The 27,429-nt window shown below is 37.6% G+C and overlaps 1 protein-coding gene across 1 annotated transcript in view; it reads left to right on the top strand.

The window, feature by feature from the left end:
• Positions 1-27,429, top strand: part of MYPN (myopalladin) — a 43,406-nt gene that overhangs the window by 14,654 nt on the left and 1,323 nt on the right. Inside the window, exons 5-18 of the mRNA XM_035539394.1 lie at positions 658-729; positions 937-1,078; positions 2,047-2,070; positions 4,145-4,261; positions 5,000-5,366; positions 7,455-8,042; positions 10,283-10,430; positions 19,311-19,532; positions 20,064-20,213; positions 21,158-21,237; positions 21,791-21,917; positions 23,398-23,605; positions 24,312-24,477; positions 26,331-26,464. Of these exons, the coding sequence (XP_035395287.1) occupies positions 658-729; positions 937-1,078; positions 2,047-2,070; positions 4,145-4,261; positions 5,000-5,366; positions 7,455-8,042; positions 10,283-10,430; positions 19,311-19,532; positions 20,064-20,213; positions 21,158-21,237; positions 21,791-21,917; positions 23,398-23,605; positions 24,312-24,477; positions 26,331-26,464 (2,545 nt within the window). The remainder of the gene's footprint in view (positions 1-657; positions 730-936; positions 1,079-2,046; positions 2,071-4,144; positions 4,262-4,999; positions 5,367-7,454; positions 8,043-10,282; positions 10,431-19,310; positions 19,533-20,063; positions 20,214-21,157; positions 21,238-21,790; positions 21,918-23,397; positions 23,606-24,311; positions 24,478-26,330; positions 26,465-27,429) is intronic.

Genomic DNA, 27,429 nt, shown 5'->3' with positions numbered 1-27,429 from the left:
TAGCTATCTCAGAAGCTTATTACCACTTTCAAGCTTCTTGATTTGTAAGACAACATCTATAGAATTTGCCTATGTTCTCCTGAGATACCAAATCACTAGTTCTGCTGTTCTGGAGCAAATTCTATTTTGACTAAAGAGAAAAACTCTATTAACCAAGTTATATAAGAAAGTTTTCCAGTAGTCAGCAATGGAGCAACTTTTATTCACTGCATTTAATATTTTGCTCTAGACTTCATCAACCAAAATCTCTTTTGTGTCATTCCATGAGCATAAAGCACATTTTACGCTCACTCAGATGATCATACAATGATTTGCCTTGCAATCTGACACAAAGCCAGGTATCCACGTCCGTTCAGAACCCATACTTTCTTTGTGTCTAGTGTGCAGCACCTGAATGATTCTTTAGTCTATAGTTCTGTAATAGCAATGCTTTTTAAACCCAGTATATTTTTCACTCTTCAGACCCAGATATTAGTTAATCTAGAGTAAAATATTTACAGGAAGCTCTCTCCATTTAACTGCCAAGAATGGGGGTACCTGAGCCTTTCAATTTTCAAAGTACTTAATTAGCACATAAGGGATGTACCATGTTTCTCCTGTATGTGGAAAAATATCCTATATTCACTCAAACACCATGTGATGTTTTGCAACCCACAGGCTCAAAGCCCCACTAACTATTTGCAAGGATTGGATGGAAGACCTATAGTTGCTGCTCCTGTATTTACGAAGGTAACTTCTTTCATGACATATTTCATAAGGAAAGAGGCCAATTAATTGTGTGGAGAGATAATTAAAACTTTCTAGCTATGAAAGGGAAAAATGTCTTTCTTAAGGCATTCAAGGACTCGAGTGACTTTATGAAATCTTACTGAAATCAATATTACTTCCAGATCAATAAAGCATTTACTGATTGCATTTAAACATTTTCTCTATTAGATGTTACAGGACATCTCAGCTTCTGAGGGGCAGCTTGTAGTATTTGAATGTCGGGTGAAAGGAGCTCCGTCCCCAAAGGTTGAATGGTACAGAGAAGGAACACTAATAGAAGATTCTCCAGATTTTCGGATACTACAGAAAAGTAAGTTTCTTGTGTGGAAATGTTGCAAATATAAAATATAGGCAAGCAACAAAACTGCTAATATAGCAACACTTTGAATTTCTTATTAGAATGGTAAGAACTATATAAGCCTTACTTACAGCAATAAATCTGGGTCACAGAAGCCAAAACTGGAGATGAATTGAACAGCATACTCAGAGGTAGTGTGTGTCTGAGATTCCCCAGACTGTTGTATAGTTTTGCCTTCTGCTTTGATCCCATTGTCACTGCAATGTCCTTTTCTAATTTAGTCTTAACTTCTGCTGATTGTTTTTCTTTCTGCACCATTTATATAGAGTTCCATCGCCTTTAAAGTGTCCCATCTTTTACTTAAGTGACTGTGCTTATGAAGCACACTTATACTAGTGCTTATGGACAGTGATTGCTTACTTCTCCACAAAAGTAACTGGATTTATACATGTTACATTATAGCATGACTCTTGCATGCTCACATATACATGTGTGTGCACATGATACATGATGGGTTGAAAACATACTTTTACTTCCCTTTTCTAATGCAGTTGAAATGTCTGTGGTTTTCATGCCACTGGACAGCTAAAATTGCTAAAACTCAATAGAAATTCCTTACATATCACACTAAATCAAACCTAAATGAAAGATATTTTTTTATCATAACTTGATTTCATGTGTGGAATAGTTTCAGAAATTGTCTTAAATACACACTAAAGTAATACTAAGATTGTAGAAAACTCCTTGAAGAATTTATTTCCTCTTTATAAGTGGTCAAAGGTGTCCATAATGTTCAGTGGATTTGACATACCATTGAGCACAATGCTTGGGTGTCTCTACTACCCTTTAAACAGAAAACTCCATCAAAGGGAGTATCCTAACATATAGAGAAGATCAAGCTTTATAGTTAGTGTTCAAGAAAAAAAAAAAAGCAAAAGTAAACATATTCCATCTGCTAATTCTGCTTTTCTTTCCTTTAGAACCACGATCTATGGCCGAACCAGGTGAGGATCATCAAAAGTTTCATCTTCTTTTTTTTTGATTATACAAATATGGTGGTTTAACCTCAAAAAATATCAATTATTTAAACTCCACAGTTTAATTAAGGCAATTTTTAATTTCCCCATGTTCTGTAGTTACTAGTGAGAGGCATTTCTAGAATGGTAGAACGTTCCATAAACATGTAACTTAAATGAATTTTATCACTGCAAGAAAATAATGTTTCCATTCTGTTTTGTCCCAGTTCTAACTCAGGATCTGTTAACTTTTTACAAAGCTGAATATTAACAAAATTAACGTATGAGTGTTCCCTATATCTGAACTTCAGAAGTACACCAGATGATGCAGGACTGAGCTATTTTTATCTAGTTCACCGGTTAGGGAACATTGCATCAGATGTTTAGCCATGTCAGCCATTCCCTTTGCTCCCTACCAGTGTAATATGAGAGTATCACATCAGGTGTTCCACCCCTGATATCAGCAAATCCTATAAAAGTGGCTGGATTTGTTAATTTCAACAGTCAGAGGAGAACACAGGCTACTCTGCTTGATTGGAGCAAAGGAACCTCATAGATTTTGATTACTTCTCCATGAGATAATCACCCTCTCTGTTATGCTCTTCACTATCAAAAAATAAAGCAGCCCCTCTTTAGACAGAAAATTACCAAAGGAGTATCAATTCTTATGAAATATGGACTTCTGTAACTTTTCTCCTTGTCATATTAAAAGCTTTTCACCCCAGAAAGTATCTTGAAAGAGACTCTTGCAAAATCTATAGGATTTTCCCCCTCTCTGCAATGTCTGTCTCTTAGACTTAGGAAAGAATAAGTGGAGCTTCTACCAGAACCCGCCGATGCTGTTCCTTTAGTGTCCAGTGGCATCACTGCTGAGTAATGTGAAGCAGTTTTCAGAGGGTAATCAGTCGGGTGCAGTTGTCACTGCCTCATCACCTGCTGCTCATTCAGAAGGAATTTGGATTTCCACGCATGCAGTGGTTGGCAAATCCAAGTACTATAAACTAGATACTCTAATGCCTTAAACTAGTTCTATAATCCTACTACTATAATAAACTATGATTCTCCTATGGTTGTTAGCAAATAATCTCTTTGTTGCTACTAGATTCTCCACAGTGATGACACGAAACAATTACGTTTAAATATTGTATGGTCTTCTATAAGAACTCACATAAAATATTAATCCTGTGAATTTTTTAGGAAAGTTTCTTGCAAAATGGTAGCAAAACAGTCACTGGCTATCAACTGAAGAAATGTTATCAGCCCATGTTTCAGTACCCTTTAGATGTTACCCTCCCTCCCCATTCCAGCTACCTGACCAAAAAAAGTTGTAAAATCCTATCACCACAGGTATTTATCAGCTGGTACTGCTGCCTGGACATCAGACACAGACTGGGGAGGAATGTCATAACCCCAGACTGACTTTTCAAGACAGAATTTCATTTCTGTTACTACAATTTTGCACTAACATTTTTTCATGCCCACATGAGTCTTTGCAAAGAGAAAAGGCAACTTCCTATAAGCACAATTAGCATGATCCCATCTATCTGCTGATCTGTAGTAGTATTTTTGAAAAATGCTGGCCTAAAAGGATGTATTTTGCATTTCTTCACCTTACACTGTCTCTACTTGAATTATTCCCAGTTAATTATAACTAACCTTTCAATCTGCAAAGATATATATATATATATATATATATATATTAGTGACTTGTGAGTACAGAGTGCCTTTTATTTCTCCAGATTCAATATTAAGATCTTCATAGAGAAAGTCTGTACTTCATGTGATTAGGAGGACATTCTCTAATGTTTTCCAAACACTGCTGCCACCTGTTCTTCACTTTTGTTGGGCATGCTGGAGCACAGAGGGTACCAGTTGCTGCACACAATGCTCATAACAGCTGCTGCGCACAAAGGCTGCCAAAACTGATAATACAGATGAAAATAAAATCAAACTGAGAAAGGTGGAAAACCTTAAGGAAACGTCCCCTACGGTAGTCAAGGCTTTGTGTGTTTGTTCAATGTGTGCTCATTTCAAGTAATAATACTGCTCTGATGCTTTGCAGAGGAAATTTGTACTCTGGTTATTGCTGAAGTATTTTCAGAAGACTCTGGCAGCTTCACCTGTACTGCAAGCAATAAATATGGCACAGTATCTAGTATAGCTCGTCTAACTGTCAAAGGTAAGAGATTGTTTGAGTCCTTTGCTGGCTAGTAAATACAAGCAGGGAAGGCTGATGTGCTGTGCGGTCCAGGCTGCTTATCAAACATACAGATTGCTATGTCTTTTCAAAGTGTCTTTCCCCAGTTAGAAACATGAAGCAACAAGCAACGTTAGGGAATGAATCCCACACAGCCCTTCCTAAAATAAGACTCTTGCTGACTTCAAGAGTTGGGCAATAGCCATTTTTGGAATCTCCATGGACTGACTACTTTGCTCTTTAATAAAACTTTAGCGCAGAACCCAAAGGAGGAACCCCCAAAACAGATTCTTTCATACTGCCTACGTGATTTATGCTACCAAGGCACTAAGGAGGTAGGTGAGTGAAGAGCCAGTACATAAAAGCATAGCATGCTGGGGACTCCAATTCAGCTCAAGTCCTGGCAGTGCTCTGAACAACTAAAAAGTTTGAGAACTCTCTGAAAAGAAAGTTTGTATTGCAAAGATGCTGGTGGAATTCGTAGTTGTAGACCACTACTGGATCTTCCAAACCAGGGCTGTGGCTGTTCCTCCCACCTTTCCCTTTTTACAATATTCCTTTGTTAAGGGAGTTTGTTGGTGAACAAATGAAGTGAAATTACTCATTCCAACAGCTGGCCAGGACATTAGAGAGTTTTTCCAAGTGTACCTTTTCTGATTTCATTTCACTATAATTTATGGTATTTATGTATCATCAAAGGTTTGATATTTGTTATTTTAGCATCTGAAGACAGTAGTAATGCTGCTGCCCTTCACACAATGAGCTCAATCAACTTAGTTGCTGCTGAACATCAGTCTCCCCCACATATTCCTTCCCAACGTGTAAATCAACCTCCCAAACCTAAACTTGAAGGTGTTCTTGTGAACCACAATGAACCCAGATCAAGTTCCAAGATAGGTCTCCGTGTGCACTTCAAGCTGCCTGAAGACGACAAGGAAAGTGAGTCACCACCAGAGGATGGACTCAGCACTACAAACCAAACCAGACCCAACTATTTCCAGGACAGGATAAATGGACAGCCAGTGAAAGTACCAGAGCCAACATCACCATCCAAGGAACCCCCCCCAGTACTGGCTAAACCAAAGCTGTAAGTAAAAGGTATTCTAAGTCTCAGGAGCATGATTGCTATTATTTTGTATCTGCTTTATCACATGTCTATTCGTAGACCAGGACACTGTAGCACTAGAGACAAAAATGCAAACATGGAACAAAAAGACAGTATCACACGGTGCTGGCCTAATTAACCAACTAAGCCTTAGAAAGCACTTTCTAAAGAGACAGAGATTTTTTTCTGTATATCCCTCTTGAGAAAAATGTGCTCCAAAGGAAAATATTTTCCCTTTTAAATTTTATTTAATTCCACAGCTGCTTCTACTGCAAATAACAGATGAACAACATTGCTTTTGTGCAGGCAAAATAAAAGCAGGTTCTTCCAATATATCTCATTCAATTCTCATTATGCAGTTTTGCCAAAAGCAGACGTACTCGTCTTGCACATAGTATGCGTTAACAACTGTAGTCCCAAAAGCCATGCCTCATGATTTTATGTCTCACAAACATAATTCCTCCTAAAACAGAAAAAATACTTGCAAGTGTTTGATAATGTCAAACCACATAAACTAAAGAGCACCTGCATGATTAGTGCACTGTGAGTCCAAGGGGAAAGTTTAAGGAATAGTGTAATTTTCTTACAGAATGATTTCTGGAATGCACACTGCAGTTTATTAAGAAATATCCTTTCAGTATTTTTGGAACCTCTAAAATCTAGTTTAACAAAAAGCACACAGAGTCCTTCATTTCACTTCTTAAATAGGCAACAGCTTTAACTAAAGGTTCAGGAAGAACTTTTATAAAATAATTCACTGATTTCCTTAAGCAGGGATGTAATTTCATAGGACAAATATTACAAGCGAGAAAACAGAACTTGCATACCATGTAGGAGAGGAAGAACTTGGAGCAGTGTTGCTTTTATTTATTTATTTATTTTTGAAGCCCAGACACACAGCCCTATTGACTTTTAAAGCTATATTTAAGGGATGAATAGAAGCAGACTTTAAGTTGTCCACAGCTCTCATCACTGCTTGCATAAACCAGGATTTCTCTCAAAAAATCTACAAAATGTTACACAGGAGTGCATTATTGTGCAGATGCATATGAAGGAGATAAAATCAGGATTGCACAACTTCTAATTCTCTAACTCTGTAATTTTCAAAAGCTTGAAATTGCTAACTTAATCTACCTTTAATGTGATTTTTGTTTAGTAAATTATAGAAAGAGTAATTCCTTTAAATAAATTCACTTAACTTCTTGTACTTGGTTTACCAGTACCATTGTGTTTCCACTTCTACATTTTTAACTTTTTGATGATATTTATTTAATACTGGACAATTTATTACATGATAATTTTCCAAATCCTCTATGTCGTTTCTGTTTTCGTAAGGAGAAAAGCTAGCCTGTATTTCCATACATGCAATAACAAAATATACCACTTGACAATGTAAAATAGTTTTTCTTAATTGCAAAGTAAAAAAGCTCTGAAGACACATACAATAGAGAGCATCTAAGAAATAACAATTGCATGAGGTGCAAATACTCTCTGAAAGATGCACTATTACCTGTCACTAAATGTCAATGCCACCTAAACTACATTGGTGGTGTCTCTTTTGGTGGATTATTGCCAAATTCTATCAGCCAGAATGCTGGTTTCAGAGCTCTCTTTAACAGAAGATGAATAACTGCACTCTGGCTTGCAAATTCTCATTTTGACAAATCCAGTCCTACTCTTTATTACACAAGTAGAGATGTACTAAGGTGACAGAGCAGAACTTGACAATGTTATCTCTTAAATATCTTCAAGCAAGATTTTTATTTATTTTTTATGTGTTAAAATGCAAGAATTATCTTCAATCAAATAATTTTCAGTCAAAAAGCTTTTATCATGACTCTTCCAAGGAAGGGCAGAGGAAGGAAAAGTTTATTTTTGTAGCCAACTAATACTGTGCTCTTCTCATAATGTTAGAGAATATGTCATTTAGCAGCTTTCCCTGCCCCTTACTCTATCACGGGACATAGGTCTTTTCTCTCGCAATTGACATACGGAAACAGAATCAGCCAGCATGTTCAGGGCTTCAGCCAGGCTCATGACCAATCTTGTTTATCTTTGTTTTGTGTGCAGTGATCAGACCCAGTTAAAACAGCTCCACAACCAAGTCTTGCTTGAACAACAGCTTGTGCATCAGACGTCTACAAGAGAGCTGTCATTCAACACAGCTTTATTGAACTCTGCTACTTCATTCAATCAACAATCCACCTCAAGCACGTACAAACAAAGCAAAGCCTCTGCTTCACAAGCATTCAACTATACCCGACCTAAGCAGTTCCTACCATCACAGACCCCACCGCCTACCATTTCCTCTTCTAGCTCCTCGGTGACAATTTACAGCAGTGTCTCTCAAGGAACTCAAAGAACAAATAACAAGGAAAATGTCACGGCAAATCCTCCACCTACACCATCAAGGCCATCAGGAGCATTTACAAGCAAAAGTGATCAGTCTCTACCAAGCCCAAAAGAATCCACGGTGCCTCCGTTAACACTGTCTACATCCAGTGTAAAACAATTTCAGCCACAGAGTGTGACTCCTACTCCTGTCTCCCCAACTGGTCGAATTCCAAATCCAGTAGCTTTCCTTAGCGCTGTTCTTCCTTCACTTCCTTCTGCACCATCAACCAATGCTATGGGGCTGCCCAAAAGTACACCAGTCACGTAAGTAGTATGAACTGTATGTGCAGAAGCAGGGACATGAAATACTTGTAAAGGAAACTAAGATGTATTTTTGTGCAAGTGTTCAGTGGAGATTTTCCTGAAATGCAAGTCATTCATATAATAGAAAAGTGAGTAACTCATATATTGTGGTCACTTCATCTTTACATTCAGTTAAGAAAGGAAGAGAGAACTGCTTCTATTAAAAAAAAAAAAAAAAAAAAAAAGGTAAAGGTTAAGGTTATGCATTTTATTTATCTTCTCTCTTAAGGGTAAGATAAATTCAGGATAGAGAAGTGGGAGTTTCCAAACAGATACAGACAAGAATGTGGGGGCTCAGTCAGAGATTCACAGAACTGTTCTAGTGGGAGAAAAGAGATTTCATCATGAGCTCGCAGGATAAGCCACTCCATCTGCCTATATGAGCTATAAAGGACCATTTGCCTAAAAGCCCTTTTGCCTATATGAGCTATAAAAACTTTCTTACCTATCGTACCTCATATGTTGTTTCTTAGGCCAGATAAATTGAAGAAATAACTTGTGGAAAGGTATTTTTCTGGCTGCAATACTTTCTGTATTTAAAGTCTCCTAGAAAATCTCAAGAGAGTTAACGGCTTGCACAGAAATATTTTAATTCACAGCCAGAATGATTTCTGTGACAAAATGGCTACCACCACACAAGCAAATCAGGACGATGATGTAGTAGAAAGGTTGTGGCCTTATGAGTTCCCTTTTCACTAGAAGACTTGAAATTAATATCCCTTTTGCAGACACTGAAACTTGTGTTAGCATGGCTAGCACCAGTAGATTGATAAAACTCTTTATCTGCAGAACTCCAAATTCTGCACAAAGTAAGGAATATTTCCCCCTTTTACTGATGGTACACTTCAAAGTAGTGATAGCCACCAGTAAGTCCCAAGCTCCTATTTACCTTGCTGATAGTACATCCACTGACTTGTAACTGTAACAGAGAAAGTGTCCCTGCATACAGAACATTCACCACTTTGGCAGGGAAATCCTGCCTTTGATCCATAATTGCACCTCTGCTCCCAGACTTCCTGACTGCCCAGCACAGGCAGGTAATCACAGCTACCCTGTGGCATATGCCTGGGGTACTTCAAGGCCCTGGCATCATGGGCAGGCCATATAAAATAAAGTTAGCAGGTTCACAGTGAAGGTTTTAACTATACCCAACTCAAGCCTTCATCCTGCTTCCGTAAAGTTGCACCAGAAAGCACAAATCAAATGCAACTGCACATCCACTACCCTTCCTCCCATTCAGAGCTGGTGCACAAATGCTCAAGCCCAATTAATTTGCACTAATAACACTTAATGTTTGCAAGGTGCTTCACTTTTTCTAACTGTCATACCAAATAAACCATTATGAAGGTATTATCAAATAAATCCTTACACTATGCCTACCAGCTAGGGCAGTTAAATACTGTTTTTTACATTTCACCATTCCCCTGTGAGCTGAGTTCTCACATAACCAGAGCATATTGTGCTGAGACTCGGAGCTGGTATCTTGCTGGTATCACAAGGCAGGCATCTTGCACAGCAACGGTCAGTTATGCCTTTTACCCAGACCCCTGTTATTAGGATCCCAACTACTGGAAAGCTACTTGAACACTGCACTCTCTCTAATGTTGTGTGGCTGTTGTGTTTCAGCAACACACTCGTGCAGTCCCCTGACATTATTTAAAAACTATTCTCAGAACCTGCTAAAATAAAACACACTAAATCTATAAACAAAGAGAGATGTTGATGTTAGGTGTCATAAAAGAGTGAGAAAAATGAAGGATTATAGGAAGAATAAGCAATCACTGAAGTTGTAAGATAAAGATCAGTAAGAAATTGCATTAACTTTCTAAATTATTGCCTGATACAATAAAATGCACTAATTGTACACCTACAGTAATACCTTTGCACATCTCTTCAGCATCCATTGCAACATCATTATTCTAGGATAAGTATAAATGGAACTTAGAATTTTATTACAGTATTATAATGCTTATTCTCTTTAAGATGTGCATCTTTAATTCCTGATGGCATTAATGGGAATGGGATGCATCATAAAAACAGTACCAAAAAAAACAAATCCTATATTGTGCTTTGGCTTCTACATAAATAAATAATAAGTTCATCCAGACAACTGAAGCTTAACATATTATATCTAAGGTGACTGTATATATAAATATCTGTACTGGTTGCTGCATGTTAGTGTGAGAATTTTCTTTAAATAGCTCAACCCAGGGATTAACAAAGAAAAATCTGAAGCCTCTGCCATTAGCAACAGATGACTCTATTCGGGAAAATAAAGCTGCACTTGTAAAGGACCTGGAAAGAAAACTACATTTCAGAGAGGACATTAATCAACAAAGTAGTCAGCAGGTAAGAAAAACAAGTGTCATTAAAATAAATTTCACTTGTGAACAAGGCATGTATTATGACTTGTGGCACAAAAGGTGTTTGCATGGTTGAGCAGCTACACTACTCTGCAGAGGAAGCATTTGTGGTAAGTACTGTTTTGGAATAGCAAACTGGAGCTTTAAATAGGAAGTCCAAGGGGATGCAGCTGTAGAGGTTTTGCTTTGTGACTGTGTAGCAATTTTCATTTCTGATAATCTCAATTAGAGAATGGTAGGAATGCAAAACTTTTTTCTTCTCACATAACGTCCTGCACACAGGTTTTCATTTTTTACTTTACAAGCTGCTCAACTCACTGCACACACACACATTCAGACACTGTACATTCCTAACCCAAACTAAGGAGGAAGGTAATCAAACTGTAACAAAAAGGTTTCTGCTTTCACTTTGATTGAACTAAAATACATTTTTCATTTTTTAGCATTAAACGTTTTTCCAAATCTCCTGATACATATGAATTGTCAGGAAGTTGTTAGGAAAGTACTTAACAAAGAAGTTTTGGTAGCTGTTACTGGCAGACATTAAGTTTAGGGCTGTCATTATTAGAATTTAGGAAAACAACAAGCCTTTTACAAAGCTGAAGTTAAAACATACCAGTTCATTCTTAACTGGAATCAATAAATCCATGAGTCTGGGCAGTGTTTACAAAATTAAAGAAGGAATAAAAAATATTTTGAGGTTAAAATCACTGTAGGACAGGTTCGTCCACCCTTGTAGGGTGTCCTAAGGACGGCTAGATAGCTGTTCTGCCTGCAGGCGATTATTCTGCTCTCACCTTGACCATGGAGCCCTCCATCATCATCCTGCCAGCTCATGCTTAACACAGCAAATAATGGTTTATCCTGATCTGTCATCAATAAGGGAACTTTTCACATTTGTTAGCCCTTCTGACATAGAACATGCAAAGATAAGCAAAAAGCCATGAGATTTCTGGAATAAATTACCCTCTGTGGACAACTGCAGTGTAATACCTGTTTGTTAAATTTTGCTCTTGACCCTTCCTTCTGACAGATCACACTGCCACAGCACTTTTGAGTAAAACAACTGGCAAAGCAGTATGTTTTGTAGATGAATCACAAGTGTTACGATTTGTACTTGCTATGGTAGTAAGACAAACTATTTAGAGAGCTATTGTGAAATACCAACCAGTCTTTCGAGTTAACTGCATGATAACCCCTTTAGAAACAATGATCACCACCAGCATCAAAGTTATCAGCTGACAGCAAAAGTTATTTATATACTTATTTACTATTCTGTATGACACCAAACCTAAATCGTGATTCCAAAATCCTTAAAACACTGAAAACGTTCAAGTCTGAGTTTTCTCCCCAGTGAAAGCAGTGAATTATTTAAGAAGCATTATTTAAAGAGACTCGGCAATGCATAATACTTTTCAGAATTCTTATAGCTTTGCCATTTATAAAACAATCAACATCATGAGAGTCATACGTTGTAGAGGTGGATTCACACCTGCAGATTTTGTCCTGTTTTTTCTTCTTGTAGTTCACACAAATTTTAAAGTGAGACATATTCATCCTATATATTGCACATTTGCATTAAATTGTTTATTATAATGGGAGGAAAAAGCCTCTTACTCACTTTCTCATAAATACAAATGCAACTCTCCTCTGTATGAGATCACTGCATAATGAATGGAGCACAGAATCCAATAAGAATCCTGAAGTGTTGGCTTCCTTGCATTTTTTACATACTATTTCAAAAATTCCCTCTCATAAAATGTGCTCCATAGCATTTTCCTTACTGTTATCCCATATTTCAATTGCAGCACTTGGTCTCATTTACAGTATCTGTAGAACATGTAGGGATCATCCAAAATAAAAGCTGTAAATGACAATCTATACCTTAAAGTACTGGTATTGATTAATATTACTATATAAAGTGCAGTAATTAATATGATAGACTTACATCCTGGTGTACTATTTATTATTATCATTGACTTCCATATGATAAGTGTTTAGCTTACAAGTCAAGATTTTCCTGTGTGTCAGCATTATGCACTGAGCATGGTATCTAATAATCCAGATGTACTCCTCCTGTTTCATCCAGTACATCATTCATCACCAACAATACAAAAATCTAGAATCAGAATGCAGTTGGTGATTTTGCTGTTGCAGAGAACAGAACACATTAGCCTTCAGTCTTCTACAGCTATGATAATCATGCAGTTTTAATAGAAATACAGATAAAATTTTGCTAAGATTCTAGCTTCACTTTTGATCAAGCACATGTAATAACAAGCTGTTATTTTTGCCAGAAATAACACCATACCTGTCATTTATGCAGATGGTAGTATGTTAGATTGCCAGGTGAAATTTCATCACCACTGGAAGTGCTGGAAAATATGTGGTTCAGTTATTCCAAATGTCTTAAAGTCAGATTTGCTCGGTTCTTTCAAACAGATGATACACTAAATGAGGATTGGTTTATCCAATTGCAGGAAGAGGTTAGGACAAATCCCAAGATACGGGAGAAGACTTAACCCATTTTCTTCCTTAGCCTCAAGACAGTCCAACGTACAACTCTTAACTCCCAGAAGGACCGCATGACTCCGTGCCAGTGGGTACAGTGAATGGTTGGTGCTGTCCCAGCTTGCACAGACCATTAACTGTTCTTTAGCAGCAGCACAGAAATCTGGAAATTCCACATTTCAGAACAGCTCTCTGACCAGGAGACATGAGTCCCTCTCTTGCCTTCTCCAGCTCAGTGAATAAAAAATGAGAATTTGAGGCAGCATAGAACAGGCCCTCCTTTAGCAGGACTTTTTTTCAGAGAGTATTTCAGCTCTAATGATTATGGTTGTCTGAGGAAGCTGTTAGAATTCTTCCTTCCACTTTGTGCTGGAGAAAAGAGGTAGGGACAGGTTGAGAAAAAAGGAGAATCCACTCTTCTGCCTAGGAACTAGGACAAACACCTAGGTCCCTGTCCTTGCTCTAGTGGATGTTTAACTATTTACACACAGAGAAAGAGAACAAGGACAAAACTTCCCTCTCATCTCCACCTCCACAATGCTGTATTAGAATGGAGCTTAGAGCTTCCTCTTGGAGACTGAGTTTGAAATCCTGTGAGACACAGCATCCAAGTCTCATAAGCTGAGTGAAAGTCCAGGTCACTGCACTCTTTGATGAACAGAGAGCATGTTTCCACTTCCCCAAGTCTGTCTATCCAGTCCATCAGGCCTCTCACCTTCCCTGCAAGTAATATATCTTCATAACTTTCATTCAGAATATGCCACATAGAAGCAAAAGTAAGTGTGAGAAGAAAAGGACAGACATAGAATCTAAGGAATAAATATATAAATTTGTAATGCAAAGTGATTATCCTAAATTTCTAGTTGAAAACATTAACAGGCTTCACATCAATGGGACTATAAATAGACGAAATTATGCTTTACAGGCAAATCTTAGAAACAAAAGGCATTATTCCCTTAAATCTTTGCTATACAAATAATATCAAACAGAAAATTGAGGTAATTAAACCTCAAAATCCTGTGCAGTAACAAAATTAAAGCAATTAGCTATGTAATAATAAAAGAAGGGAAGAAGTAAGTACCTAGGCCTGTTTAACATCCTTTTTCAATAAGAATTATAAATTGTGCCCATATATCTGTGTCATTTACTATGAAGAATAGCATGTGGCAATGCTCATTGGTTGTGTCTTATGGAACACCCAGATAGCAGCATGGTCACTGCCTTATTTTTAGGACAAAGAGAAAAACCACAGATGTTTAGAAAATGATGCCATTATTCACAGCCCTCAAATGAATATTCTTTACTTTTGCTAGTATATACTGTACAATAAATTTGAGAGCAGAAGAAATGCAGGGGTTGTCCAAAAGCTTTTAGAACATTAAAGACCATGGTCTGTAGAGCCATCTGCAGAACCCAACTCACCACACAGGCCACATCATCACTAATACCTCAACAGTGACAAAACACAATCATCTTCTTGCAGTTCCTGTACTAAGTCAGCCTCAGAAAGGTCCCAAGAATCAATAAGTCTATTCCCCAGAGCACAATAATTACACTTAATTCAACCACTCCATAAAGCTTGCTCAAAGACAAGCTTCATATCATATCCCAAAGTCAGCAAATGTAGATAATTTTGAACTACAGATGGGAATTAAACCCCGAGGAGTCCTCATGGAAGTTTGCTCTGAACTAGAAATGAAAGTGATTTAAGAACCCATCCAAGACAAGTTAGAAGATCTTAGTATTAATTGGTATAAATTCTCAATAATCATAGTAATGAATCGTTGAACCGTCACTTGCAGATGCCTTCTCAAAACCTAGATCTAAACAACAAAGTACAAACAAGTTTTCTTCTGTTAAGGATCCTGGCTTGCAGAACTCACCGCCTAGGAGAGGAAACCTGAGCTCCTCATGCTGTTGCACACACTCCTGAGCCATTCACTCCAGCTAAGTTTATGGGAGTTAGAGATACAAACTTCATTTCTTTTCTCTTCTGTTTTCCTCTTGCTCAGTCACTTTGAGCTGAATAATATTTTGAGTATCATCTATTGTGTACCACAACTGACTTCCTAGTCTCTTCAAGGGCTTGGTATTTACATACGGATAGCATGATATTCAGGCCTTATGCTATGTAAGAGGCCCAAAATAATTCATTTGCAAGAAATAAGTTACTTCCCTGCTATCTCTGCATGGGACATGATATATGAAGAAAAGCAAGAAAAGCATGCACATTGGATCTGTTGTATTTTTATCCTGATTGCCAGAGGAGTGGTGTGGGGGTAGAGAGAAAGAATCCAAACTAAACAGAAGACTTCAGTCAGAGTAGCCTAGATCAGACTTTAAAGCTAAGGAGCGTTACAGCTTAGAAATAGACACTGAGATGAAATATATGTCAGTTTCTTAGATAAACTGCTAACTGGATTTAGAATAACTCTGCCAAATAGCCAATCTAGTAGAAGTTACAACACTGGGATTAAACTGGGAAACTTGTCTGGAGTTGGCAATGAGTGGCGATCAGAATAAGGTTTTTATATGGTATATGAGAATCAACACTCAACTAAAGTTCCTCTAACCTTTATGATTGTGGTAATTTCCATGGCTTCTAGTCTGTAAAAATATCATGTTCCAGAAAAGTTGCCAAAATGCAGCTGGCCCCCTACATTTTTGACCCAGAAACAGAGCTTGAACCTTTGTACTCTTTGCCTTAGTCTCCTCAGCATGCTGAACTCCAGCCTAGTTTTAACATCATACCCAGCAATCAAATTGACTTGTTCTTTGTGTGACGCTTTACGAAATACTTGTCTGAAACACAACCACAAACACTTTGCCCTACTCCACTTATGTAATTACATTCAGAAATAGTTTTATGGCTTACGTGATAAAAACAGTTCTTCAGAAAGCCATATTAACAAATACTTTCTGTTCTTGCTAATCCTAGAAGGAAATCTACCAACCAAGCAAAATCTCCAAGATTATATTCTCTATAAGACTATGTATTTCCCCTTATTTCAGAGATTTATGTTTTTCATAAGAAGTGTGGTATAACACCTTCAATCTATGAAAGTTGGTGTTAGAATTTTTATAACAATATTAATTTAGTTTTGTTGATTTGTGTGTAAACTTAAATAAACATATATATGCACACTAATCACATTTAAAGGGCTAAGATTAAAGTATAAACACAACACACAGGCAACACTTCTAGGCCATGGGAAACTTAACTTCAATATTTTCTAACATGCATTAGCTCAATCCAGCTAAAGACTACACAACTAAGATGGTCTAGTGGCAGATTTGTGTACTGCTACAAAATAACGATGTTAATTGTTGGTAAGGCTCACAGGGCAGTAAATAACTGATCTGCTCTCTTCTTGATTTTGCGTCTTTGTTTTCTATGTGAGAGAAGACAGGCCCTCTGCTTTTTCTACCTTTGTTCTTAATTAGGTTGTACTTAACAACTAAAAGGAACTGACTTTTGCAAAAGCCCTCTTCCACTTTTTAGTCCTCTAGACTACTGCTTTTTTTAGTAGTCTTCTAGACTATTGCATTCATTTTATTCTCATCTGAGTTCAGAGTTGCCCTTCTGGAGTATAAAGCTGTCATGGATTTACTGTATCTAGTTTTTGAGGTAATGAAGTTGTGGGTCACCTCACCTACTCTGTCCATCAGCTCTGTTGCCCTGTAAACACTTGAAAAATGGCTTATCTTCACAAAGGGAATAACTGCTAAAAAGTGCTCAGATACGACAAATGAGAAACATACATGCAAAGCAGTGTATTTAACTTTATAATATGCTGTTATAGGACCAATATACAGAAATAATTACATTATTTTTGAGAAGTTCCTTACACAAAAAGCAGTAACATGTTTAGACAGGCAGAAATGAGAATCTGTACCATATTTGCTATACTGTCCTGACCTTTTATCACATTACGATTCATTAAATGAATGAAAGGAAGGGAGAGGAAGAGATTACCCCTAGCTTAATTAGTCCTTAATTAGCCTCCACATTTCCAAAGGCCACACAACATGTGAAATCACTGAAAATAATTTAATTCTAAGAAGAATTATATATAGTATAGTCAGGTCCTATTGGATAACTCAGAGACTCGAGATAATCCTTTCTGAGCAGGTGCAATTTTTTGCCACAGATTTTGCTTTCTGCTGTCAAGAACTATCTAAAACAACAAGAAGGAATCTATTAAAAGCTTTCAAAGAAGTGGAAGGACAACCAAACTCCAAATATGTTCTTCAGTACATCGGTCACCACAAATCATTTATGTTTGAATTCCTTAAGTTATGGCAGATTCTAGAAACAAAATATGACTGCAGTACCTTTTGGTGACAGGGATATTTCTTAAAGCAGATACTCCCAGATTTTTACTTGATTCTTCCTAAAAACACACACACCTTTTCTCAATATCAAGGCTAAAAGACTGATTGCTTAACTTTCCCCTTAGGACACTATAACCAATGTAACCACTAGAAGCATTGGTTGGTTAGAAATCAGAGAATCTCCGGTTTTACACTGGCTTAACTGATATCAGAATTTGATTTATTAAAATGATTTGCTGAGACATGCTGTGAGAAACAAAAAAAGCTCAACAGGATGAAACTTTATAAGGCTGCTTGCTGATCATCAGCTGCTGGCCAGCCCCCAGAGCAAACAAAAGCCCACAAGGAAAGTGGACGGTTCCACCTAGTGGCCGACTCTCCCCCTTTGGTGCATGTCTTGCACACTTTTAGAGATGTGCAAGCTCTAAAATTCCCTCTTAGCAAAGCTGTACTCGCAGTGGTATATTTGAAGAGAATATCAGCGACAGCCTGTCCCCTGTCAGAGTGGAGAGAGAGTGTTACGGGTAAGGAAGGTATCTTGAAGGTGGGATCCAGCAACCAGAGCTCCCTGTGAACACTGTTACACTGCAATTACAGGCAGTGCTCCAAAGCTGTGTGGAAGGAACAGCCCTGCAGCATCAGAGAAACTGGGATGAGTGGAAGGAGGGCTCAGTTTCCAGCAAAAACAGTTCTTTCATAAAGTACTTTCTTCCCTACCCTGAACTATCTGTCTTTTCCTATCATAGCTAACGTTAGTAGAGCAGACCTTACAACAATCCCCCCCCTAAAAAAAGATCTTAGATTGAGAGTGTTAAACAACATCTACCATTACAGTACCAAAGATGGATATTATTAGAGCATTTATTCGACCACAGCAATTTTCAACTTTTTTACTTAGGCTTTGTGGCTGTCATGTTAATCCTTTCCATTTCTCACACTGAGCCCTAGACCCCATCTCCTCAGAACTCCCCTGCAACCTCTCAACCTTTGGCCACTTCTGTCTCCATGGACTCCTGAAGAATTCAAAGACTTCTTTAGCTAACATTTTGTGATGTTTCTCTACTTTTGCTTCTTAATACTTGGGAACTATTGGTCAAAAGCACAATCACAAGTATGATGGAGTGGCTAAATAATCAGGGATATACTTCTCATAATTTGGAATTTTTGATGATTCTTTAATCAATTCTTTAACAAAGAAAAAAAAACACCATCATAACAGCAATATCTGACAGCATAATGTGAGATTCTGAAAATCCATGCTTGCCGTGGGAATAGAAGAAAACAGAAGCCTGCTCTCAGAAATGTCAGTGGTCAGACAATAGAAGCCAGAATGCAAGCTCTGGACTCACAAACTGCACAAAATCAGGTCTAAAAAAAGAATGTGGTTATTGCTAAAGGCCTACACATGGTAACTTCTCCACAAGTAATTTTTAATTACTTGAGTAAGATATTCCTGCAGCTATTCAGGTGTATCTGTATTGCTTTACCATGCCCAGGATAAATACAGGTTTGGTGTCAAAACCTGAAGCTGGCTGTTGGCATGAAGCTTCACATGTTACAGCAGGAGACATCTGGTCAAATGTTTCTTGGTCTTGACAAAAGGCATCTTCATGCAGAACAGTGCTCAGCTAAGTAATGAGAGGCTTCTACCTGACATCAGGGCACTATGGAGGAGGCTCCTAATAACATCATGTTATACGGAAATGGTTGTTTATGCAGGGATATAATGGTTTTCCATCTATTTAATCTTCTAAGGGTTTTAATGCGCTTGTGTTTCATTTTTTTTGATTTTTTTTTGCTGCCTTTGAAAACATTCAGTTTCATTAGTAAAATTGTGCAAACTTCATATGCAGTGAGAATCTGTTCCTGCAGACCAAATTCAGACTGTTTCAGTAAGTCCTAGTTTGCATAGGTTTTTTTATTTTCACTCATTTTAGCATTAGTCTAAAAGTGCAAATGACTGCAAATACCATAGAACATGACTCATCTAGCTCTGAGTCGTGCCTCTCTCACTCTGCAGGAATACAGGATTTCAAGCTTTGAGCAGAGGCTGATGAACGAAATAGAATTTCGCCTTGAACGCACCCCAGTGGATGAATCAGATGATGAAGTGCAACATGAAGAAATCCCTACAGGCAAATACATAGCACCCATCTTTGATAAGAGACTCAAGCATTTCCGGGTAATGGAAGGATCTCCTATCACATTCACTTGCAAAATTGTTGGAATACCTGTTCCCAAGGTAGGTCATTCTCACTGTTTGTTAGCTGTGGAGGAATAAAAATGAACTACCTGCTATTTCCTATACAGCCCTCTGGCAAGTCGCATTCTGAAGAACGTAATTCTGTGGAGAGAGCTTTAAAACAAATTATTTCCCCCAACTTGCTCAAGTAACAATACCTGCTATTGAGCATGTATCAGGCCTTGCTGTACTGTATGGACTGCATCACAACCACCTGACTAAGAAAAACAGAAAGTCCTAACAAAACAAAACAAAATTAACTTTCAGAAAGATGAGTTGGTCTGAGATAACCAATAAAGTTTCTACAGCCAAGAAAACAGAACCTGACAATTTCAGCTGTGCAAAGGAGACATATTGTTTTCTCAGCTCAGCCTGGAAACATTCAATTTCACTTTGTAAACCACCTGTAAATTTTATGGTATTCTAAAATTTATACAAGCAACTTGTTAACTTCTGTTGTGTTCTTACCTACATTTTTATAGTTGCTATTTGATTACAGAGCAAGAGTAAGTCACTTCTTTTTCTGATCAGGTATATTGGTTCAAGGATGGCAAGCAGATTTCAAAGAAAAACTCACGTTTCAAAATGAGCAGAGAGGGAGATGGAACATGTTCTTTACATATTGAAACTTCTACTAATGATGATGATGGAAACTATACCATTATGGCTGCAAACCCACAAGTAAGGTGTTTTATTTTCCTCTATAAAAAAAAAAAAAAGCTTTTTTTTTTTTTGTCTCTGTATAATATGTGTCAATAGTAACAAAGATCAAGCCACCTAGTCCAACCTTGAGTGGTGACTGTATCAAAGATCAGATGCTTCAGAGGATAGGAGAGGGAAATATAATGCAGAATGATGAAATTACTCCCCTGTTCTTACTCATCTCAGTCACAATCATTAAGGATATTCTTTTCACATGAGTAACCCCTGCCCGATTTTCTGAAACCCTGCCTGTTGTAGACAGCTATCTTTTGAGATATAATGACAAGGCAGACATCATATTTCAGGCAGGAAGAATAGAGCAAAGGGAAACCAATAGGTACATCAAATTTGAAAGCATTAACAAACACAATTATTCTTTATCTAGCCTGCAAAAAATGTGCATCTGCAAGTAGTCTTGTCCCCTAATCACTCCTCTTCACTCTATGTGCTAGCTTAGCTGTTTATTTAGTTATACAGTCAACTAGATCAGGCAAGTTTTCCAGTTGAAATTTTCACTTTTTTTTCTGAATTATACTTCAGCCAAATACCCGGTTGCCATGTGGTAGCACAAACAACAACTATGCTAATACAAATACAGCAGCAGACAGTACCTGTGGAGACATAGTAGCAGGAATGAACAAGCAAGGACAGACACTAAGCCGGTTTATATAGCGCTGCTGCAAAAATGCATTGACACAGCCTTGAAGAATTTGAGAAACACTGCTCTAGACACACAAAGAAACGCCTGCCTCACCTGCACTCCACCACACACTAAAAGCAATTGCTTCTAAAAAGTAGTTACACTTTAGTTCACTTACATAACAAAAACAAATCCTAGTGCATTGTAGATGTTAAATATTTATACTTTACAGTTAAATGAACTATTAACCAACTACTAATTCTGTTTCCATTGTGATTTGCAGGGAAGAGTCAGTTGTTCAGGCCACCTGATGGTTCAGAGTATCCCTGTTCGGGGCCGAATATCAACAATTCAGCCTCACAGGTAAAAGGAAAAAAAACCCTTCACACCTTCCTTATGCTTCTTATTGAAGGTATTCAAAATAACTGGCTGCTATACTTCAGCATACTCTCCACTTCAGTTCTCAACCATTAAATGGAAATAACAGCACCACATACCTCCCAACAAGTCGCTTCTAGAGTGTAATGTTTTTGAAAGTTATCTTTAAATGCAGGGAAGTTTAAATGTAAAGTATTATTTCACTTGTTTCAGTAGAGTTAGAGGAAAGGAATGGATTAGCATGATGAAATTCAGCCAAAACAAAAAAGCAAAAAGAAATAAAGGGCATCTTGGGAATCCAATGATACTACCTGATATAGTTCATTTGACAATCTAAATGGAAAATATGCAATTAAATCATAGAATCATAGAATAATTACAATGTAAATTACAATGTAAATCAGTGGATTTCTTTCTACCCTTTTATTTAGCTCAAACTGTCTGTTCCTACTTTTCTGCAATTTCATTCTTTACTCAGCATTAAAAAAAGTAAAATAATTTGGCTTCCAAACACACACATGGAATTTTTGTCTTGCAGAACACGATCCCGGGTACCAGAGGGAGACAGAGAAGCAGTTCAAGAACGCTTTTTCAGGCCCTATTTTCTACAGGCTCCAGGTGATATGGTAGCACACGAAGGGCGACTTTGTAGATTGGATTGTAAGGTATTAACAGTTTCCTCTGTTCTTCTCTCTATTCATATCTGTGTATATGTATTGGTAGGTGTTTTCATGTTTTTATTGCTTGCATGAACACTTTCTGTTAAAGTTTTAATGCTTCATTTTTAAAAATTATTGCTTATTGCCATTCTCTCTGAGTGGATTCAGGGGACTTCTGTACAACACATGCTGTATGGCATGAAGAACACAAAGAACACAACCCCAGAAATAGAAGGCCCACTTACGGGGTTGTTCAAATCACTAAATACATTCACCGTGTCCTTACCAGTACAAACTCCAAAAGTTCATCTGGGAATTACAGGTCTTCCTGCTGCACTATCAGATTCTTGAACTTAATCCATAATAGCTCAAAATCATGAGAGAATTAGCATGTTCTATTCTGTTCAAACTAGCATTTCCATTGTATTGGACTGAATTACTGAAGATTAATACTCCCTAAAAAGAAGGAATAGAGCCTAGCTCATTTTATGCTTCCCTAACACACACAGATGCTGAAGAATCCCAATTTATAGATACAAATCCCAAATACAGAGTTGTCAGAAATTAGAGCACACACATAGTGAGCTTCCTGTTATTGAACAGCATTAAGAAACTCATGTTCTCTGATATATTTTGGTAGCTGTTCTATGTCCCAGTAGTACAGACAGAAAGGTGGTAGTGCTGACACTGACCTCTTCGATGCTCCAGAACGTCTCCTACCCTGAACAGAGTAGAAGCTTTGGAGCAGATGTAAATGCTTCCCTGAAGATGAGTAAGATTGATTACTACTTAATTTACAACATAAAGTTTGCTAGGGAGCATGCCAAAGAATTTGACTATTCTTAGCTCTGCTGTCCTAGCAGAGCTTGAGAAGTCTTAGTGCATGTCTGGTATTACACAAACCTGGAAGAAAGCAGCTCTTCGTTCAGGCAAGTTTCACTTCCGTCTTTCTCTGGTTTGTAGAATAGTGTTTGGAAAGGAATATTTTGGAGATGAGTAAGTACTTCTATCTACTGGAAAGATCTTTAAGAGTATAGTAGTCTAATAACCTTTCTATAAAATATGTATCTTGTGATAAAGCATATAAGTGTAACAGCTACAAAGAACTATAAAATTCTTCATCAAAATTTCTGAAATACAAAGTCATTTGTATAGAATGCCTTTTTAAATGTATGTTAAACTGAGTAGTTTTGATTTATAATCATCACAAAAAAAAAAAGGCAGATTATTAGAAGCCTTCTGTGAATCTGTTTACGTAATCAAGCTTTGTCCTTTCTGACTAAGAAAAATGTAAGCATTTCATATATTTGTTTCTCTTGGTATTTGTTTGTTTTCTGTTTTGATCATTTTTGGAACTAATCAGTAAAATAAACAACCCAGAAGCTGACATTATTCAGATGATATCTGAAGAAAGGCTTACCTATGAATTTACTAAAATCCAGTTGTCAGTTTGACATTTGCCTCTGGCTGTTTCACTCTCTGTTAGGTGAGTGGGTTACCAACGCCAGACCTGACGTGGCTTCTGAACGGCAAACCTGTATTACCAGATGGCACCCACAAGATGCTGGTCAGAGAGACTGGAGTTCACTCTCTGCTCATTGATCCTCTCTCACAAAATGATGCTGGAACTTATACTTGCCTTGCCACTAATAGAGCAGGACAAAATTCATTTACTCTGGAGCTGACTGTTGTAGGTAAGAATCATTCAAAAACTAGTCAGAGTGCTGTAGTTATTTACATGCATTTCTCCAGAAATATCTCACTTAGTTTTCCTACAGGCAGGTGTAAGTAAATAGTTAATTCACTGACAGCAGTTATAGTTCAATGGCTATAACACTCATTTGATGGAGAGAAATGGACCTGGTGCTCAGCTGAGAGGTGCAGTCCTGTTACTAGCAGAGGCCTTTAAGAATTCTGAATCATCATCATGCTATTTCTCTTGTCTTGGCAAAATTACATCCTTAATTCTCTCCCTGGAATTCATAGGGTTTGAGTTCATAAAATATGCTGAGGTCTCCTAGATGCCAGTTCCAATTTAATTGATTTTAAAAAAAAGTATTTTTGAATAAAATAAATACAAATATGAATACTGTTCTTTATTAAAGTCTTGCAAGATGCAAGCTGTTGAAATCCACTGATCTGGCATTAATTTCCTGCTATGGTAGTAGGTTTACACCCATGCATACATATATGCATGCATTCTTCAATGCATATTATTTGCTGTATGTTCTCTTATGGGGGCTGCATCACGGCATTTCACTTTCCTTCCAATATCTCATAAAAAAATTACAACCTATTTTGATATCACAAGAATCATTTTTGTTTGCATTCTTCCCTATTGTTCAATGACAAACAAAGAAAAAAATAGCTGGTATTCAATCCTTCTTCTTCTTTTTCCAGCAAAGGAAGTAAAAAAAGCCCCCATGTTTTTGGAGAAGCTTCAGAACTGTGGTGTTCCAGAAGGGTACCCGGTCAGATTAGAGTGCAGGGTTGTGGGAATGCCACCCCCCATATTTTACTGGAAGAAGGATAATGAAACCATCCCATCAAACAGAGAGAGGATGAGGTACTGTACCATCATATCCATACTAGGAATTTCTTGCAGCTGGACCAATTGTTTCACTGAAAAGCTGTGCAATTAATACAGGTGGTATTCTTAAAACTATTTATTTCTTCTGCAAAAAGTTTTAAAATGCTGGCTTCACTGTCAGGTGAACAAGAGTGGTTCAGAATAAAGGCATGGAACATAACATGCCACTGCTTCAGAGAACAGAAATAAACCTTTCAGGTCACAGGCCTAATAAACATCTTGTAATCAAAGATACTGTTATGGTATTTTTCGTGTGTTTTAGCAGCTTGTTCTCTCTTTAAACATTTTTTTCCCCACCGTTTAGCTCTAACTAAAGATGAATTCAAACAGTTCAGACTCAGAACAGTTAGAAGATGGTTCTGAATGCCACAGAGCATGGGATAACAGAGAGCTTAGCACATCAGATATAGAGGCAGATAAAGTTTGATCACGAGCACAGGCAAATACTTTGCTTATAAAATGCAACATTGATTGGATTCAGCTCTTCCATTCAAATACAACACTATTTTTTATTTTTTGAAAAAGAAAAACTGATGAAATAGTGTATGTGACTCTGATTAATAAAAAAGCATGTTTTTTTTTGTTTTGAGGTTTATACCTTCATATAAATCTGATTTTTAATATTTTACTTGGCTCCAACTATTGATCTGATGCAGTTATTGGCTCTCTGCTATCAACTTCTAAAAGCACCATTTTCACATGCATACACTGAAGCCTACCTGTAAAGAAAACTGGCTCAGCAGCAGCACTTGCTATGAATGGAAACTTTACTTGATAAAGTCCTGCCCCTTGCAGGAATGTCTAAACCCAAGCCTTCAACTGGCTCCACACAGATCCATTTGTGCAATGAGCATTTTCCTTGCTTTTCCCTGTCTCACCTATTATTTTCCTGCTGGGAAGGAGACCAAGAGATGTTTTCTGTATCGTGATATGGATATGCATGAGCTTCTACATTTCTGTGTCACCAGTGTAAGGCAAATTATGTACTGCAGATAGCAAAGGCTGAACGTTCCCTTTTTTATTTAGGAGCACAAAATGTCCTCTTGACCTGAAATTTTGTGGTTTGATGTTTCATTCCAGTTCATGTGGAAGCAAAATGTCAATTTTCAGAACATCCTGCAACTCCAAGTATTCTGATGTGCTCATCTCCCACTTGTTTCTTTTTAGTGAGGCAAACGCTTGGGTTGATAAAAACAACCAGCTACAGCCTAGAGAACAGAGGAGCCTTAGTTCTCTGATAAACTACTGAATAGTTTTTCCTGCGACTTGTGGCCAGAAAGCCTTGGATTGCTGAAAAGCAAAGGAAGAGGAGGGAACAATGAAACAGGTTTCATTTATAATGTTGTCCAAATGAATCTTCATGATTTTGCCACTCAGGCATTTTTCTCATGCCTGAAAAAAATGGGTGCCATGAGAAAGCTTCTGACTGGCTCTGATTACTGTTGTGAAAAATACCACAAGTTTGTACAAATATTATTCTTCCAGCTTCTGAACCAGGAGAAAACACCCTGCAGCAGCTTTGCACAGGTTTAGTTCATTGGACTTTGGTAAGCAATTGCAATATTAACACATACAGAACAAAAGTTCAGCTTACAGTGTCACGCCATGGCTTTGCACAGCTGAGAGGATCAAGAACAGATTTCAGCAACTCAGATCATTGGCTAGGGCCATACTGAGAGGAAGCCTATTGAGTATAAAGGTCTTGGTCTGCTACCTCTTTGAGAATAGAAGTTATGGTGTATTTGTTTCATAGTGAACGTACATACTGTAAAATCTCAAAGTTGGCGTGCTCTTGAGAAATTCTAACTCGAAAACACTTCTTTTCCCAGCATGCACCAAGATACAACCGGGTATGTCTGCCTTCTGATTCAGCCTGCCAAGAAAGCCGATGCGGGCTGGTATACCTTGTCTGCAAAAAATGAAGCTGGTATTGTCTCTTGTACTGCTAGACTTGACATATACGGTAGGTATTGACTAGTCAGTAAAACAAATCAGTATTTTCTTTGACAGGTCCCAGCCCTCATCCAATTCTTAGTTCTTAAATTGCCAGTTTTGCAATGGATAAGACATTACAGAGTCACCACATGATTTCATTTTAATGTGGCCACCAGGAGGAGGCAGAATGATACCATTAAACAACCAGATTAGCTCTCCCACATCAGTTTAGAGGGGGGTAAAGAGAAAAAAATAGAGGAGTTTTGCACAGTATTCTCCACTCCTGTTTTCCGCTTTCCACCTCCCTAAACACGTAAACATACAATGAATGCATATTCAAATTGAACCTTAACTCCTTTCCCTCTGACACACACACAGCAGTGCTACAGCACTGACCTGAGATGGAACGATACATTGCACACCAGAAAATAGACCCTTCTTCCAGGCAACACGTGTGATGCAAGCTCTGCCTATCTAATGCAAGCTAGCTGAAAGGATAATGTGTTGGTTCAGGACTCAGAAGGCCCAAGCTTAGTTCAAGAACTATGGCATGTCATTTAATTTCTCCTTATCTATGCAGGACGCATGTACTAGTTAAGGCACTTTATCTAGACTCCCCAAAAAAGAGAGAATACTTTGATTACTCAAGCAATAATTTAAAAAAAAAAAATTAAAAAAACATGGCACAAACTATGGGGTTATATCCATACCCTGAAAGGGAAAAAATAGTTTTCAACCTTGTATTTCTCACTTAAACAACAACAACAACAAAAACCACTTAATATCAGGGATAACCACAAGTCACTCACACATCTCTGTCAGTTTTCTGCCACCTTGTGGTGATATAGACAACAGAAATGTAATGCTCAAGACAGGGCTGGTGAGAGGCTGATTCAAAACAGAATACACAAAATGAGAAATAATTCCTTAGGTGTCTAAATGTGGCAAGACAGACGTTAAATTTTCATATGAAGGATGCAAGCTACAAGCCAG

The sequence above is a fragment of the Cygnus atratus genome, chromosome 7 (assembly GCF_013377495.2).
Source record: "Cygnus atratus isolate AKBS03 ecotype Queensland, Australia chromosome 7, CAtr_DNAZoo_HiC_assembly, whole genome shotgun sequence".
NCBI lineage: Eukaryota > Metazoa > Chordata > Aves > Anseriformes > Anatidae > Cygnus > Cygnus atratus.
The sequence above is the reverse complement of the archived record's forward strand: the minus strand, read 5'-3'. Positions and strand labels throughout refer to the sequence as shown.